The 16,221-nt window shown below is 41.4% G+C and overlaps 1 protein-coding gene and 1 long non-coding RNA gene across 2 annotated transcripts; both read right to left on the bottom strand.

Moving 5' to 3' along the window:
- Positions 1 to 2,476: 2,476 nt before the first annotated feature.
- LOC141760647 (carbohydrate sulfotransferase 12-like) lies at positions 2,477 to 9,309 on the bottom strand. Its single transcript, XM_074623654.1, has 7 exons — positions 9,031 to 9,309; positions 7,050 to 7,134; positions 5,612 to 5,759; positions 5,120 to 5,259; positions 4,154 to 4,297; positions 3,771 to 4,072; positions 2,477 to 2,836 (listed from the first exon to the last, which is right to left on the bottom strand). The coding sequence occupies exons 3-7, from the start codon at positions 5,715 to 5,717 to the stop codon at positions 2,596 to 2,598; spliced, it is 933 nt and encodes a 310-aa protein (XP_074479755.1). The 5' UTR covers positions 5,718 to 5,759; positions 7,050 to 7,134; positions 9,031 to 9,309; the 3' UTR covers positions 2,477 to 2,595.
- A 5,324-nt stretch (positions 9,310 to 14,633) lies between these two features.
- Positions 14,634 to 15,657, bottom strand: LOC141761121 (uncharacterized). The gene is made up of 3 exons (XR_012592531.1): positions 15,533 to 15,657; positions 15,284 to 15,337; positions 14,634 to 15,161 (listed from the first exon to the last, which is right to left on the bottom strand). It is a non-coding gene; the product is annotated as an uncharacterized LOC141761121 (long non-coding RNA).
- Between the last annotated feature and the right edge of the window lie 564 nt (positions 15,658 to 16,221).

Raw genomic sequence — 16,221 nt, 5'->3', positions numbered from 1 at the left:
AGCTCTCTTTTCAGGGGACCAGCCATTGGCTGTTGCTAGAAGACAGAACTGAGCCCAGTACGTCTCCCATGAAGTGAGTCCATCATAGCGCCCAACGCTCAGGAGGCTGTCTCTGAGGGATGGGGCCGGGGCCATTTCTTTAACACTCATCAAGTCCGTAGTAAGCGCAGTAGTCAGAGCAGGTATCAGGTCACCTGGCTGGTTGACGGCAGCAGGTGAAGTAACTGAAGCCGAGGTAAGGGAGCTACACTTGCCAAGTCTCCCCACAGGGTGGGTATCCACAGTGGTGCCCTCACCGGGAGGTTGGGTAGTTTTTGAACCCGGAACGTCAACAGGAACATTAGCGTCACGGATGTTAGCAACAGTAGCATACTCATCCTTAGCTCTGACAGTTTTGGTACGGGCTTGGTTGGTGCCCACATATGCATTATTTGTGTTAGCCGGTTTAGCATGGCTCTCTGACTCAAGAGGACTAGTCACACGACTCTTTGGTTCTCCTCCCATCCTGGACATAAGGCTGCCTCTAGAATTATTCAGGAAATGTCCAAAAGCACGCTCCATTGCAGTGCTCATTCTCTGCATAAAGCCATCCTCAATTGTAGCTGTAATGTCTTTCTCTAACTCTGGGATAGACTTTGGTTGGCCACCTCTTTTACCTTCGGGAGCCGTCAGAGTGGTGACGTCATCGCTTTCTGATTGGCCGATGCGCGGTCTGCATGCGGCTGCATTGTTTACATTTGCTCCTCCAGAGCATGGTCCGGGATTTGCGGCCAACTGGAACGGACTGTTTTCCATCACAGCAGGGACGTCAGTCAGCAGTGTAGCGAGCGGTGAGTGAGTTATTTTCACCACTTTTCTCCTTACAACCGGGCCATCATCTGTTGGCTCTCTCATTGGTGTTTCTGGGGGGGTGTATGCGGCGTAGAAGTCCGACTTTTCCATCTGTTCAGCCATCTCATTCCTCCGGTGGTAGCTAGCGGTGGTAGCCAGCTGTCGTGCGGGGAGTGGGGGCGGGGAATCCCCCTTCTGACACCAGTGTAGCGCTCGCGGCTCCGTAGCACGGCTGGCTAGCTAGCTAAATGATGAGGACAAGGTGGCTGAAGTTTAGCCGGAGAACCGGGTTTTATTACCCTATGATGCAGGCTAACCCCGGGGTTGGAAGAGTGCCCAAAACAACAAAAGGCTGGTAGCCTAAACTAGCTAATCAGCTAAGCTCCATAACATACGTGGCGTGTTCCTGCTGCCTTTCTTCTCTCTCCCTCCTCCTTCTCCCACACTCCTTTGCTCTCCCTGCGCCCTCCCCTCTTAATGAACCTGACCTATCCAGCTTAACTAGGGCAACATCTCCCCCCCATGAACTCCCCAAGTGTCTCTCTTATGTTAGTCCTGCAGAGTCGCTACAATAGCTTGCAAGTGGTTGAGTAAAACATTTTTTGTTGTTATTTTCATAGAGTACTAAAATTGTTGAATAACCTTCGTAATTTATTTCAATAACTGCTAAAATTGATACATTTTCTAAATAATTGCATTTAATTTTAACAGGTAGCGTAACGTCTTCATCTTTTGAAATATGGAATCTGGTTGATAACAGATGGTTGTCATGAATTGATTTACAGTTTGAAGTGTTTCACTAATGTTTAATAGCTGTGTGATTGTTTCAAATTTACAAGGCTCACAAAGAGCATTAGTACATGGTTAATTATGGTTAAGTAACGCTTAATCAGCCCTCTTGTACATTTAAGAAGCGTTACTTAAGGGACCCATGTTTTCACATTAATATATCAGAAATGATGGTTAAGTAATGTTTATATAACATGCACAATAATTTAAAGGTTAGACTATATGTTAAGGAACGTCTACATGAAGAGAAAGGAACAAGCAAACCTCTACATGAAGACCATGGAGTGTCCACTGATCTCAACCTGTGCCAAAATGTGTCATAAATTGCAGCATGGACAAGTAAGTGGACAATCATAACCCTTAAATAAACAATTACAAAAACAAACTGTTTTATGGATAAGCTGTGAACTTCATGACATACCAGTGAATTAACATCTTTATCAACCATTTACTAATATTAGTTAGTACATTCATTAGCATGTAAACCCTTAATAAATGTTAACAAGAGACACGTTTTAGCAGTTACTTAATGCTTATTATTGTATCACTTAACTGTTAGTTAATGCTTACTAGTGTATTAACTAAAGCTAATAATGTTCTTTCAAACAGTAAATAATGTATAAATGAATACCTTGGTTACCATGATCAGTAGTAAATGTTTATAAGACACGTTAGTTACTGTTAATTTACTGTTAATTAAGGCTTATTAATGATTAACTAATGTTAATTAATGTACCCTTGTTGTAAAGTGTTACCGAAATGGGATATAATATTAATAACTACATTTTCTTCAGTGTATAATCACTTGGTAATAAGAGTCGTTGTGTTTTCGTTACCGTAGAATGAGCCATTTCTATCTACATAGGGAGTGGGTCCCCTATGTTGCACTACCATGTTTCTACAGTCGCCCAGAATTGTGGTTTCTATGCCCACTGGCTGCTTAGGGAAGAGTGGAGCCCAGGTCAGGACTTCATCTCAATCATCAAGCAGTTCGACAGGCTTTCTGAAGCCGAAAAGTCTGAAGTCTTCCTCATAGATCTTGTACAGCTTCCTCCGGTCCTTTAGGGGCACTGTGTTGAACCAGTCCAACACTGAATCAGAGGTAGTCATGTTTTTATAGGAAGGAGGGAACGTAATGTCGTCCTCCAGGTTTAAGAAGTTCAGCAGCTGTTCAGCATCCTGCTGAAGAGTCTCCTGATGGCCAATAAAATCATACCTGAAAGGTAAAACAAAACAATGTCAAACTACAGCTGAATTGAGCATCGTTTTGTATTAACAGTTTTTTTGTGAAACAGTTTTACAGTATCCTAAGTCTTTTAAATTGCATCCATTTTGGCTTCACCAGCGTCTTTTCTTTGCGTCTCTCCATGTATCCCCAGTGGGAGGGACGCAAGGAAAAGAAGCAATTGAGGGAAATGTGGATGCAATTTAAAAGACTTGGGATGCACCCAATGTCTTTTGGGCACAGCGTCTAGTTGCATTATGGGAAGTCCAGGGTTTTCTTTTGGCTTGACCCATTCTGGGGACTAAAAGTCAGGATGAACATTCATTTTTGAATTTGTCTCTTTCGTAATTCCCCTAAATTTATGAAAACGCACTTCTAAATCAATAGAGTATCACATTTAAAAATACTAAAAAGGAAAGAAAAAACACCTAGGTTGAGCTAAATTAGTTTTCAATTCAGTCTGTTCAGGGAACAAATTCTTGAAAGTCAGACAATAAAATAACTTTAATGATTACGGTCAAGAAATGGTAAATGGACTTGCATTTATATAGCGCTTTTCTAGTCTTCCAACCACTCAAAGCGCTTTACACTACATGTCAGTATTCACCCATTCACACACACACACATTCATCATTTACACTGATGGCAGAGGCTGCTAAGGTGCCAACTTTGCCCATCAGGATCTAATCTAAATGCTCATTCACACACCAATGTATATGCCTTCGGGAGCAATTTGGGGTTAAGTGTCTTGCTCAAGGACACATCGACATGTGACCCGGAGCAGCCGGGGATTGAACCACCGACCTTCCGATTGGTGGACAACCTGCTCTATCCTCTGAACCACAGCCTCCCCCAACCCTACAAAATCCCAGAAACAACAGAGAAGACATGCTTTTTACAGCCCTGCTGGAAAAAATGGCCTTACTCTATTTGGCAGAGGTGGCACACTTGGTGCATCGGCCTCCAGTGGGGTTCAAAGGGCTTCGCTGTCCGCGGGTCCACCAGGTACTGAATAAAGTTGTAAAACGAGACGTGCAAACCGGCTTTATTCGCCTCGTCCACTGTCATTGGTGGATTAGGCTGGTTGCCATACAGGCGCAGAATGTCCCGGGAAAACAATTGATAGAAGTAGTCATTGTTGCTCTGGAACTTGTCTCGGTAGGCGGAGATGAGACGGACAAATGTGTCCCGGACAACCAGGAACTTTGTGTAGTGCTTCAGCTTTGCCTGTAGTGAACAAATAGGTATACATCAACACTTCCTGTTTGAAACTCTAAGAACATCTCTGTCATCATTGTCTGAACTGACCTTCCTCTCTGGTTTTGGGAAGGATTTTAGAAGAGGGATCACTCCGTATTGGTGGACCAAGTCAGAAGATATGGAGTTGAGGTCAGGATATGGCTTGCCCTGTTTCAGGACATACATAATCCTCTTCCAGTTGGTACACGCCACCTGTAGATAAGAAAAAGACTCACACTCGGGCCAGACTGGGCACGTCAGCAGCGTGTGACGGCTGCCTCGCTGAACTACTGCATATCTCACGTGTGTGTCGTCCACACCGGCAGCGTTTCTGCTGCTGTTGTCAGCCCTTTCTTTCTACATAGAGTTTGCCTTTCATAATGGCCATTTCATTTCATTATAAACGTCACTTATATTTATTAGGTTAAGAAGCATGTGCTCATTTGTAAACAACAGTAATAATCCACAATTAAAACCCCGTACTTTATTCATTCCTGGAGCCGTGCAAGTCCCTGCATTTCCTACAAGACTGTCCTGTAAATATTTCAGAACAAAAGCCTCGTGTTAACAAATGAAGGAATTCTGTCCACAGAAAAGACACTTGAGGGCATTTATTTTGAAATGAAATCAGGAAGTGTTGATTTAAAAATAAATCTTTACTTTTTTCATGTCTGTGACATATTCTACAGATAGAGACATTGGAAGTGTAGTAATGTTGCTGGTACGATGTCAATATACTGTCAAAAGATCATTTTCACTGTCTGTTGTAAAAATATGCGAAACCTCGGATCTCTAGAAGAGACGCAGCTGACAGCCGAGCCACACGTGAGCCACGCTGCTCGTGCGGGCAGGTCGGCTGCTCTAACCTGTTAACACGGACGCCGGGAAAAAAACCCAACAAGTTCTGCAGCCGCCACACGCTGCTGACGTTCCCTGTGTGGCCCGGGGAGAGTCTACAGCCTATAGCGGCAGTGTAAAAGTTGGAAGATTAGCTCTGAAACTGAAGCCCCTTGGGTGTGTTCATGTCTGTCTCACCTTGGGAATGTAACAGTAGATGATGGTATGGTTGTCATTCACCAGCAGCTCCTTGGACGTTATGTCTTCTAATCTCTGCATCTCAGGAAATTCCTTACACCTTTCTCTTATCAGCTGCTTTCTCAGGTCCTGGATACTCTCTGTTGTGATAAGAAGAATAAGGAAATATGTGTTGGGACTGTCTAAAGTGATTGGAGCTAAATTAATTCTGCTTTCAGGTGGCTTTTCTCTTAAGGAGCTGAGAGACATTTGTCTTTCTCAAAGCCTCACTCTCAGCTATAGAGGTGTTACGTCAAATGTGAACCACGATAGTCCAAAAGTAATCAAGGGTGAGGTCACTATTCCACCTAATCCATTTACTTAATCTCAATTCATTTCACAGGCAGTGGAGCACAAGTACAAACAAAGCATGAACCAGGAGTCTAACCAGGATGCACAGCAGGAACAGTAAGAAATTCACACACACACACACACACACACACGTATAGACACGTATTGTACCTCTTCTTTCCTGGGGCATGTTCCATAGGTAAAAGGACAACGTGCTGAGAAACATGCATGCTCCGAGGAGCAGCAGGAATCTTCTCCATGCTGCCATGACAGTTGGAGCTGTCAATGAGCCAGCAATGATAGAAGTTCACTGGATGTGCAGAATTTTAAGGACATTTGAGTAATTAAAGGTAAAAGCCACTATCCCTTATATAATGTCCTGATTAAACACTATAAATACTGTGTAAATACCAAAATCACAAAAGGAGCACACACAAACTGTACTGTAAAACATAGTGGACGATGTAGAAATATTTTGTGAAATATCTTCTGCAGAGCAGAGAGATATCTCTGTGAGCACCGAATAAAACAAATATGACGATATATTTTATGTTTATTTTTAAATGTTTATGCATTTATGTATTTATGCATGATTTCCCCTATGAATTTCAACACTTATTTATTTCCCCAAACTCATTAATTTCTATATTCTCTTCTTTATACATTTCTTTACACATTTTTCTTTTACATGTCTTTATGCATTTCTGCCTCATTATGCAAATGAGGGGACTGTCACTCAACGTGTGTCATGGGGTCAGGGTGCATGACTATAGGCTAGCTAGCTAGCTAACGGTGTCTGTCTTTATTACCGGCTCCATAGACATATGCGGCGGCATCGGCGTGGAGGTTCCCTCTCTGAACGAGCTAAACCTCGGGGAGGAGACTGGCGGTGTGTCCGCAAAATAGTTCAGTTCAGATGGTTGATCTGCACATCTGTACCAGTACAAGACAGTGGCGGGGGGGCGGCAGCAGCAGGCGACTGTATGGAGCCGGGAATGAAGACCGGAGTGCAGCTAGCTGGCTAGCATAAAGTCCATCTATAACCTCTGACCCATGCTCTGACCCCATGACACACGTTGAGTGACAGCCCCCTCATAAGCATAATGAGGCAGAAATGCAAAAAGAAATGTACAAAGAAAAGAATGCAGAAATAAATAAAGGCATAAATACACAAATAAATACATGCATATAAAAATGAATATAAAATAAATAAAAATGAAATGCTAAAATGAATATATAAAAAATAAATGCAAAAATAAACAAATACATTTAAAAATGAATAAAAAATAAATATATAAATAAAAGTTAAAATTAAACAGAAGAGTAAATGAATAAGGGCATTAAGACAAAGACTAATAAATAAAGAACAGAACAGAAACATCAATTTATGTCGCATTTTATCAATTAATAAATGAATGGCTACATTTATTGTTTTAAATTATTTTTGCTGCAGTCAATGAAATATTGATTTATTTATTCATTCATTTATTTTTAAACGTCCTCCATAGGGGTCATAGAGAGATTGTGTCCTCTCTCCCTATAGGGGCAGGGTCCTGACAGTCAATAACTTGGTTGCCTCGACCCTTTGGCACTGTCTTACCTCCACCAAGGGGCCTGATTCTCAGAGGGTAGTTGTGGATTTCTTCTGGTCAGGGCACCACTGGCTGAGATCGGCGATGCAGTACCTGCCAGTACAGGAGGGAGAACAGGGCCTGGTAAACATTGCATCACGTATCACAGCTTTCAGGCTGCAGACAGCTCAGAGTCTGCTTTAAAACTTCAGCCTGTCATGGATAGATACTGCCTGGGTGTTGCTGAGGAGGGCTGGGTACTTAGGATATGACAAACACTTGTTCCTGCTTCAGCCTCAGTCCAAAGGTTTGTCACCTTTTTACCAGTCTGTCTTACAGTCAGTTCGGCCTTCTGGCTAAAGGCTGGCTGTGTTAAGCTGGGGCATCACATGAAGATGTATTCATTAATTCATACACCCTGTAACTGGTGAGATAGGAAGCAAGCTATATGACTGATCGTCCAGCAGCACCACCACACCAAGTTTAAAACAATGAACACACAAAGGACGTCCAGGTCCCATGGGGTCCGATGGAAGGGGCGTGACTTCGGCTCTCTATTAACCCAGATCTGAAGTGTCATATTGATCGGTGCATGTGGGCGTAGCCTATTTAGCATTATATGTGATATTATGCCTTTGCTCAATTCACTGTGAGCTGGAACGAGCTAGAGACATAAAACTTGGTAACACAACTGGCCGTGATGTCCTAATGCTTCACATAAAGTATGATCCCAATTAGCCTCATGGTGGCGATTTGTACCAAATTTTGTGTGGATCATTATTGGACTAAGCTTATCAAAAGCTTGAGGATATCTCATTGCATTTTGAAGATGTTCACCAATGAACTTTAAAAGGGCGTGGCTCACCACATCAATAGAACTAACTGGGCCAATCATCACGAAAGTTGCAGGATGAGTCCACATAAGTACCTGAAACATACCCTGAAAGTTTCCATCAAATCGATCACTACGGGGCGCTACAAATGCAACAGATTTGGTCGTAAATGAATGATGGTCTTTCCGATGGTCATAAACCTGTTAATTATCTTTAATGCAGTTGTCAAAGTGTCAAAGGTCTAGATCCGGTCTGTGTTGGCTTGAACCCCGGAATTGGAGTTTATATTTAAGTTGTCTTGGCAACATATCTTACAATATTAGGCTATTTAATATGCTATTAATTTATTTATTTATGTGGTTTATTTTCCAATGGACAAAAAAATAGCCTAAACCCTGGTTCAACAACAACAAAACAATGAAATAAACATGTTTCTAAAATACATTTTTTGAAGTAAATCTTGTTTATAATTGTTAAGGTCATATTGAATATTCTTCTTCTCTTTACAGCCACTCCAGAGTTAATAAACAAAAAGATGAAGCTTTTACACAACAGACATAATATCCAGGGAGAGGGATCTCTCTTCTTTTGCTCTCACTGAGGTTTCTTCCATTTATTTCCCTGTCAAAAGGTTTTTTGGGGAGTTTTTCCTGATCTGAATCGAGGGTCTAAGGATAGAGGATGTTGTACGCTGAAGACTGTAGAGATTTTAAATCCCCTTTAGGCAAATCTATGATATCAGACTATATCAATAAAATTGACTTGACTGGACCTGAATATGATTAAATAAAACAGGAATATATCCATTATATCAAACAACTAATTAATTAACAAACATTAAAATAAGAATTGTCGTCACTTTATGCATGTTCTGTCTTATAAGTTGTCCTCTTTGTCTCACTTCCACCCAATGCAGAATACCTATATGCAGCACTGAGTGAAGACTGCTTAAGTTGTCATGGCTTTAAAAAGACGAACAGCTGGAATAATCAATCAAGAGGCACCAACCTGTGAGCACAAAGATGATCAGCCCATAATCCATGAGCTAAATCTTTGAAAAAAACCTCATCTTCCACATGAGAAACATGTGGATATACAGTATGCCAGTATACATGTATACTGTAGATGCCCAATACATTTCCCTGCAGAATATAGTCTAGTTATTGATTCTACTTACCATTTACTCTTTAACCTCTTCCTGCTTCAGACGCCCCCGTGTGCTGTGTGCTGCTTGTACAGAAGCCACTAGTATGTACTGGAGGAATCAGGTTTAGGCTTCAAAGCTAAACTTGACGATCCGGTATCACATTTTTCTTGAAATCCACAGAGATAATGCAAATCTGAACAAACCAAACCTGTCTCACATCTTGTTCTTCCTGTTACACAGCACAGAGCAGTGTATTTTGTCAATTATAATGGCTGCACTGTAAACAATTGCTGTTAATTTACAGCAGAATTTCAACAGTATTAACCTGTTATTGCTAAAATCAGTGCTTTACTGTTAATACAAAAGAAAATCTGCTGTTTGTTTTTTAACTGAACTCTAATGCATCTTAAAAAACAGCACTTTACTGCTGATCAACTGTCTAAAGTATCATAAGTAACAGTTTCATGCAGTATTTTTTTAATTCTGGGACCTGATCTGCACATGTGAGGCTTGTACATTTTACATGATTGTAAAATCAGTGAATTAGCTTCATTGTTCTTCACTCACATGTTGTTATGGTTTGCATTCTGTGCTTGTTGTCAGCTATAGACAGATATTTTTGGGAAAAGTGTCAACAAGTCTATTATAGCCTTTTTCCTAACAAGTGCCTTTAATTGTATTTAGTGTGACTATTCCTGTGTCTGTAACCTGCTAAGTCTATTCATCTAGGCAAAAAATAATGTTTATTCAAATGTATGTAAAAAATACAACCTAAATAGTGCATTAAAACAAATCAGTAATATAATGTAAAAGAAAGGTGAAAAACAGCTACATAATGTATCTTTAAACAGTAAATTAACTGTAAAATACTGTGAAATTAATAAAAAAAAAACAGTTCAAACTGTATTTTTCATTAACAGTACAAAGCTGTAAATTTCAGCGACAGTATAATAATGTTAATTTTACAGTAACATAAAGGCAACCCTGCTGCCAGTTCTTCACTGTTATTTCACTGGGAAATTCTTAACAGTGCGGTTCTTTTGGAAAAAGTCATTAATGTCATTTGAAAATCCAATCGTAGATATTGTGTGAATTCATTTTGAACATTGTTAATGCTTTGTGGAAAAAATACAATAACAAAATCCCAAATAACTTTTATTCTATTCAAGTGTTATAACGTCATTTTATACATTTGTAAGAGTAAGACTTACTTTAGTGCCAAATCTTCTTCTTTAAAAACTTGCTAACCTAAACCCAAGTTGGTCTTCTCATATTGCTGAAATGAACCTACATGTATCCGAAAGCCAAGGCCAATCCCCACTCAAAGCATTTTTGATGTCAGTCACCCGCGCGCCTCACGGAGCAGATACGCTTCCATTTTATTTATTGTATCGATCCATACTGAAGTGTGATTTATACTTGACACAGCCGCGAGGGTCGCGACTGTCCGGCCGGCCACAGTGATGTTACACCATCAGACACGGCCCTCCGCACGCAGACGGATGGGCAGAGAAAACTTGAGAACTTTGAGTCGCCTCAGACTGACTGAACTTTGAGTCGACACAGGCTGACATTTTGGACTGGAGCATTGGCCAAATGAATAATCTGATTCAAGGCGTTGCAACAGCTGCGGGCCGTGTGATGTCTCTAGCCACGGTAAGGTCCCGCCATGTGTGGCTGGGACTCACGGCTCTTCTGCGGAAAGATTGAGATGATCTCCTGGAAGCTCCCAACACCACGGGAAGGCTCTTTGGATCGATTTCATCTTTAACTCAGCACTTTAAACTCCCGGAGGAGGAGAAATTGCAGCTCAGTCGTCACCTGCCTCTCGCCCAGCCTTTTAAGGAGGCTGAGGCGAAGCAAAGCAACATGACGGTGAGGAGGAACGACACAGGACTGGTGAAAAGGTTGGGGTGTGTGTGTCAGTTGTGTTGCACCTGACCCCCTCTGGGTATGAAACACCTACATGTTCCCGTGCCTCTTGATGATCCGGGGAATGTGGTGTTCAGGGTGTCTTCTGTTTGTCTTTTTGACCCCTGCAGGGTTAGGCCATGGCTTTACCCAGATCAGTTGCGTACTATCTGGGTTGGCTAGGGCCCCCTACTTCTCCGCTGTGGCCTCGGTTATAAAGAAGTAGGTGGGCTGCGAAGTCTAACCCTTAGCCTGTCTGGATCAGTATGGTTAGACTGATGTGGTGTCGCGGAAGGGCATGCATGCATCGGGCTCCACCCGTTGTACCCGTAGAGTCCAATAGAGGGCGGAGCATGTGTGAGTTAGAATGAAGGTTACAGTATTGTAATCATAGTTCTATAAGCCCTCTACCGAGGGAGCTCTGTCGCTCTTGTGCTGCGTGCTGAAGAGGCCAATTGATGTCTGACAGCAATGGGCGCTGCCTTATATACTGTGAGGTTTGCACTTATTCGGGTAGGCACGTCCTGATTGGCCGGCTACATTTATGCAAAATTCAGCGGGCGAATGCATGCTCGCGATTGGAGGATAGTATTACCCATAGACTCCCATAGAGGGCTCCGCCTCTGCTTATAGAACTAGAACAATATCGTAACCTTTGTTTCAGTCCTTTCACAAGTCATGCTGTGAAAGAGGTTTGGCATGCATGAGCTTTTGAAGGGGAGAAATCTTTACACTCATAACATTCATAGTCATATTCCCTCCCTAAATGTTCTCAACTTAGACTAAGTACATGGGGGTAAAGTATGGCTAGAAATGCCTTTATAAGGAACCCTCCATATAGTTTCTGCTTTTTTGTTAAATTCTAAATACATGCTACCATCTTTACTGTATGTCTCTGTCTCAGAGGGGTTTATATGCCTCCGCGCCGGCGACAGACGTGGCAGAGGCATTATGTTTTCGGGCTGTTCATTCTCGTGAACGCGACATCTCAGGAACGCCTGCAGGGAATTTCTTCAAATGTCAAAAGTCCACATGGACTCAAAGATGAACTGATTAGATTTTGGTGGTCAAAGGACAAAGGTCACGGTCACTGCCATACCTCAAGTATTCATATGCTAATTATGAAAATAACAAGGATAAAACGATGAAGTGATGACATTTTGGACAGACATGGATGTAAACTGCAACTTGACTGGTTGGCGGAGGAATACAACCGTGAGACGGTAATTGTAGTTTCTTCTGATACAAACATAACAACCTTCCAAGCGAGTATATAGTCAAAAATAAATTAAATGAAATCATCTGTTTTGGTTTGTTTGAAGCATTTCTTACACGTATGTTCACACATTTTGTCGGCACAATCTGCTTGTGTTTCAGGTAAACATACCTGTACACCTGGAAAGTACCCAGTTACACCACATTCTACTAAGTTATTTGCTCGGGGGCGTCTTGAAAGCAGTTGTTATGACAATTCATGGGTAACTTCATACATACATACAGTACATACATGACCTGCCTACATGCTCTTAAATCATGACTTAAAGTGAGGCAACACGTTTATGTAGCAGATTGTAACTAGTTTATCAGAAAAGTGCGTTTTATTTGATTTATTTATTTGATTCTGTGACCGTTGCGTCACGACTGTGCGCCCCCCCCATTTGCAACCAAATAGATTTGTCCTGCCCCAGTTGTTAGCGACCCCGGTGCGTTGTGCGGAGGTGTGGGCGTGTTTATTTGCGCTTCAGAATGTAACCGCCCTGACACAATCAGAAAATAGCGTTTGATTTCATTTGATTTCATTCCATCTCTTAATTCACTCTCTAGCTCGCTCCACCACCGCTGCTCTCTCTCTCTCTCTCTCTCGCCATGGAGGAGGGGCTAGGTTTGAATGTTGTGTTTACAAACCGGAATTGTGCATAGTATTTTGTATCTTTTTTGTGTGAGCGGCAGGCGGAATGAATGTGAATGTGTCTTGTGATGTCAAGAATACAAACTGAAGGACAGTGTCCAATATAATATCAATACCATCTGCACATATTTGAATACCTTTTCTAGCTAATTAGCGTATTTATGAAAACTTTACTTCTACTTAGCACCTATGTTTGACTGTTTCACAGACCAGGTCTCCACTATGAGAAATGAATCTACTATCAGTTCACCCTCTGATGTGGCACCGGTTGTAGTTTATTTTAATTCCAGCAAAAGGGTGCTCCGACTCTGATTTATACAGTAGCCTGTTAACTGGCGTGTCTTTCCTGCAATGTACTCACTATAAACAATCGGACGTGAGGTATTAAGCACACATTAATTGAAAAGTTTCATGAATTATTTTGTCCATAATATTTCAGTTATGTTACACTTACCAGTGCGATACATTGTCAAGACTCTGATATTTTGGTCCATGATAAGAAACCAGTGTGGCGAAAGATACTTGTACTTTACTAAAGTATTTCCATTTTCTGCTATAGTTCTACTCCACTGCGTCTCAGAGGAAAATATCGTACTTTTTACTCCACTACATTTGTAGTGTTCGGTGAAAACCATATATCTCCAAATTTGGCAATTTTGAATTTGAAGGTTTGTGATAAACTGGAGGGGGAAGTGTTTCCTTTCAGAAACTCCTACTTCTTCAGATAAATAAACTATTCAAAACTAGAGTTACCGCCTTGGTTATTGCCTCCGCCAATCAGGTTGCAGTTTACATCCATGTCTGTCCAAATTGTGACATTTGTGTGAAATTGTCATAATTTTAGCACGTGAATTTGTGGCTCCAGCTGCTACTCCTGCCAGGTCCACCAGTACTGAAACTGCAGCTTTCCAATCACAGAATCACAGTACAAGGGTGGAAGTAATGAATTACATTTACTCTTGTGATAGTAAGAAAGCTGTTTTTTGTGTACTTGTACTTTTTGAGTGTTTTTAAAATAAGTATTTTCACTTTTACTTTTACTACTTTTTATCACAAGTACTGTACTTTGCTACGTTGCACTGCGTCGTTACAGAGTAAAAAGAAAAGTCACACGAAAGTTCTGATAAACGGTCAGCAGCTGCAACAGAGGAGAAACTGCTGGTGTGTCTGCGGCTGCAGGAGGGCTGAGCTCCAGTTGAGAAGCTGGAAAAACCCGTTCAGAGAGTTGAGCACAACAGCACGCTGTCAGAACTCAGTCTCCAGACAAGAACGTCACTTGTGTATGCGCTACGTGGCGTCTACAAACTATGCAGTCTCTCTTTTTTGCTTTAATAGCCTATGTGTGCTTGTAGCTGTAGTCCAGACAGTGGTGTGTGGGGGGGGGGATGAGGATTCTGCTGAGACTGGTAGACTGAGGAGGCTGATGAAGCTGATGAATCTGGACGGTGATTGGGAGGTGGAGGGGTGTGTGAGAGTGAGAGAGAATTTAAAAGGAGACTGCAACAGGATGATAGGCTAATAAATGTAGTTGTGTCACTGTGCTATTGGATGGATGTGACCAGCTGATGAGAACAGCTGATACGGTAATTGTCAGCCCCAAACAATAACAGCAAGGAAAATTATGAGTGAACATGTGTGAGAGGAGTAATTATCCTTATCTGATTCGAGTCTAGCGTTACGTGTACAGATAGTTTCGGTTCGAAGCAACAGAGAATTTAACTTACCAGCCTGGCATTGTCTTTACAGAGGAAATATTTCGTATTTTAGGGCTGTAAAGAAAGAAGGCATCAGGCAACAATATTTTATTATGTATTGAATTTATTTGGGTTCCCCACATATACTGAATTTCATGTGCAATATTTGATCATTTATTAAGAACTCAGGCATCTTTTCCAGCTGGTATATCAACACATTTTACATCCTTGCCCTTCTCTTACATCCTATTTTATGTCAAACAATTCTCATTATTTCAAGGCCAGTGCATAGAAACACAACAATAAAGCTGCACAATAGGAAAGAGAAACAGATGCAATATCAGATATAGAGGCGCTGATTGATATGGAAGTTACAATTCAGCTTGATGCTCCTCAAGGGCTTCGATTAATTTCTTCATAATTCCCACTCGATGTTCATGGATCGCTATTCTCGCATCAAACCCCACATTTTGCTCATCTGTGTAAGTCCTGGTTTTCTCCACGATGCCCTCGACGCTCTCCACAAACCCCTCCAGTGGCTCAAAGTAATCAGGCGATTCTGCTGTGGTTTCCTTCATCGATGCCATCATTGAGTTCATGGTGCTCATATATTGACTCATGAGCTCTGAAATGGTGTCCCTTTGTGCCTTGTGGGGGGAAAATAAAACCACTTCGTGACATGGCACCAACTCAGTTTGCTATGTTGTTACATTATGTCGTGTCCTCTCACTTGTGAATGAGATAATGGTTCTCTGACTGACTAACTCACCTTCACTTTGTCAATTTCTTGTTGTGTTTTCTGAAGGTTTTCCTTGAGATTTTCCTACAAATCCAGTGTGAGAATGAGAATCAACATACAGTTACAACTGGGGACATATAGCCTAAGCATGACAGCAGCTCTAATAAAGCATACTAGTGCATACAACTGCAGATTAAATTTCAACAGGAAGTGCTTGTGATGACGCACAATGGCTGTGGTATTGCAAATACATGCAAATTTCTTTTAAGGGTTATTTACCAGCTCTTCATTGTCAACCCGTGATCTTGCAAGGCAAACCAGACACAGTAGAGTGAAGAGGAAGTACAGGCCACCAGCCACTCCTCTGCTTCTGGTCAAGGCTGCTGCTGCAGCTGCCATCGCTGTTCTAAATAAATAACTTATAGAGCATAAAGGGGTCAATGAAGAATTGAAAACATTTGATTTCAATCGTAAATATTTAAAAGTCTACAGTATAAACCATCTTATAGTTGAGTTATATCTTTCTGATCTCACCTGTGACGTAAATGGAAGGAGATCTGATGTACCCGGTGATGAATAGAAAGTAATGATGAGATGACACAAAATGCTTTATGTGACCACGCCCACTGCACAACTCAACTGTGTGTGTGTGTGTGTGTGTGTGTGTGTGTGTGTTGTAATTGTCTATAAGAATGTACTTGCAGGACAGGTTAGTCAGGCCTCACAAAAATAGTATTTAGCTGTCACCTCACAGGAATGTGCCAACATCCGTTAGTGCAGGTGCACACTGCGAGACACAGAACAAACTCCTAGACGACAAACCAGTACAAAACTATACAGAAATGTGTAATAGGAACTGTACAACACCGTAGAAAAATATACATTACAAATGTGAAACTGAAATTGATTGAGGACTTATAGAAATAAATGTTATGGTCAGGCAAACAGCAAATAATGTAAACGATGTA

This window comes from Sebastes fasciatus, chromosome 22 (assembly GCF_043250625.1).
Source record: "Sebastes fasciatus isolate fSebFas1 chromosome 22, fSebFas1.pri, whole genome shotgun sequence".
Classification (NCBI taxonomy): Eukaryota; Metazoa; Chordata; class Actinopteri; order Perciformes; family Sebastidae; genus Sebastes; species Sebastes fasciatus.
Note: the sequence above shows the minus strand (reverse complement) of the source record. Positions and strands in the feature narration are given on the sequence as shown.

Coding starts and splice junctions, on each gene's coding strand:
- LOC141760647 (XM_074623654.1), bottom strand. CDS start 5,717: ATGGCAGCATGGAGAAGATTCCTGCTGCTCCTCGGAGCATGCATGTTT. Junction 5,260..5,611: donor GGAAAGAAGAGGTACAATAC/GTGTCTATACGT, acceptor TTATCACAACAG/AGAGTATCCAGGACCTGAGA. Junction 4,298..5,119: donor TCTACTGTTACATTCCCAAG/GTGAGACAGACA, acceptor TCTTATCTACAG/GTGGCGTGTACCAACTGGAA.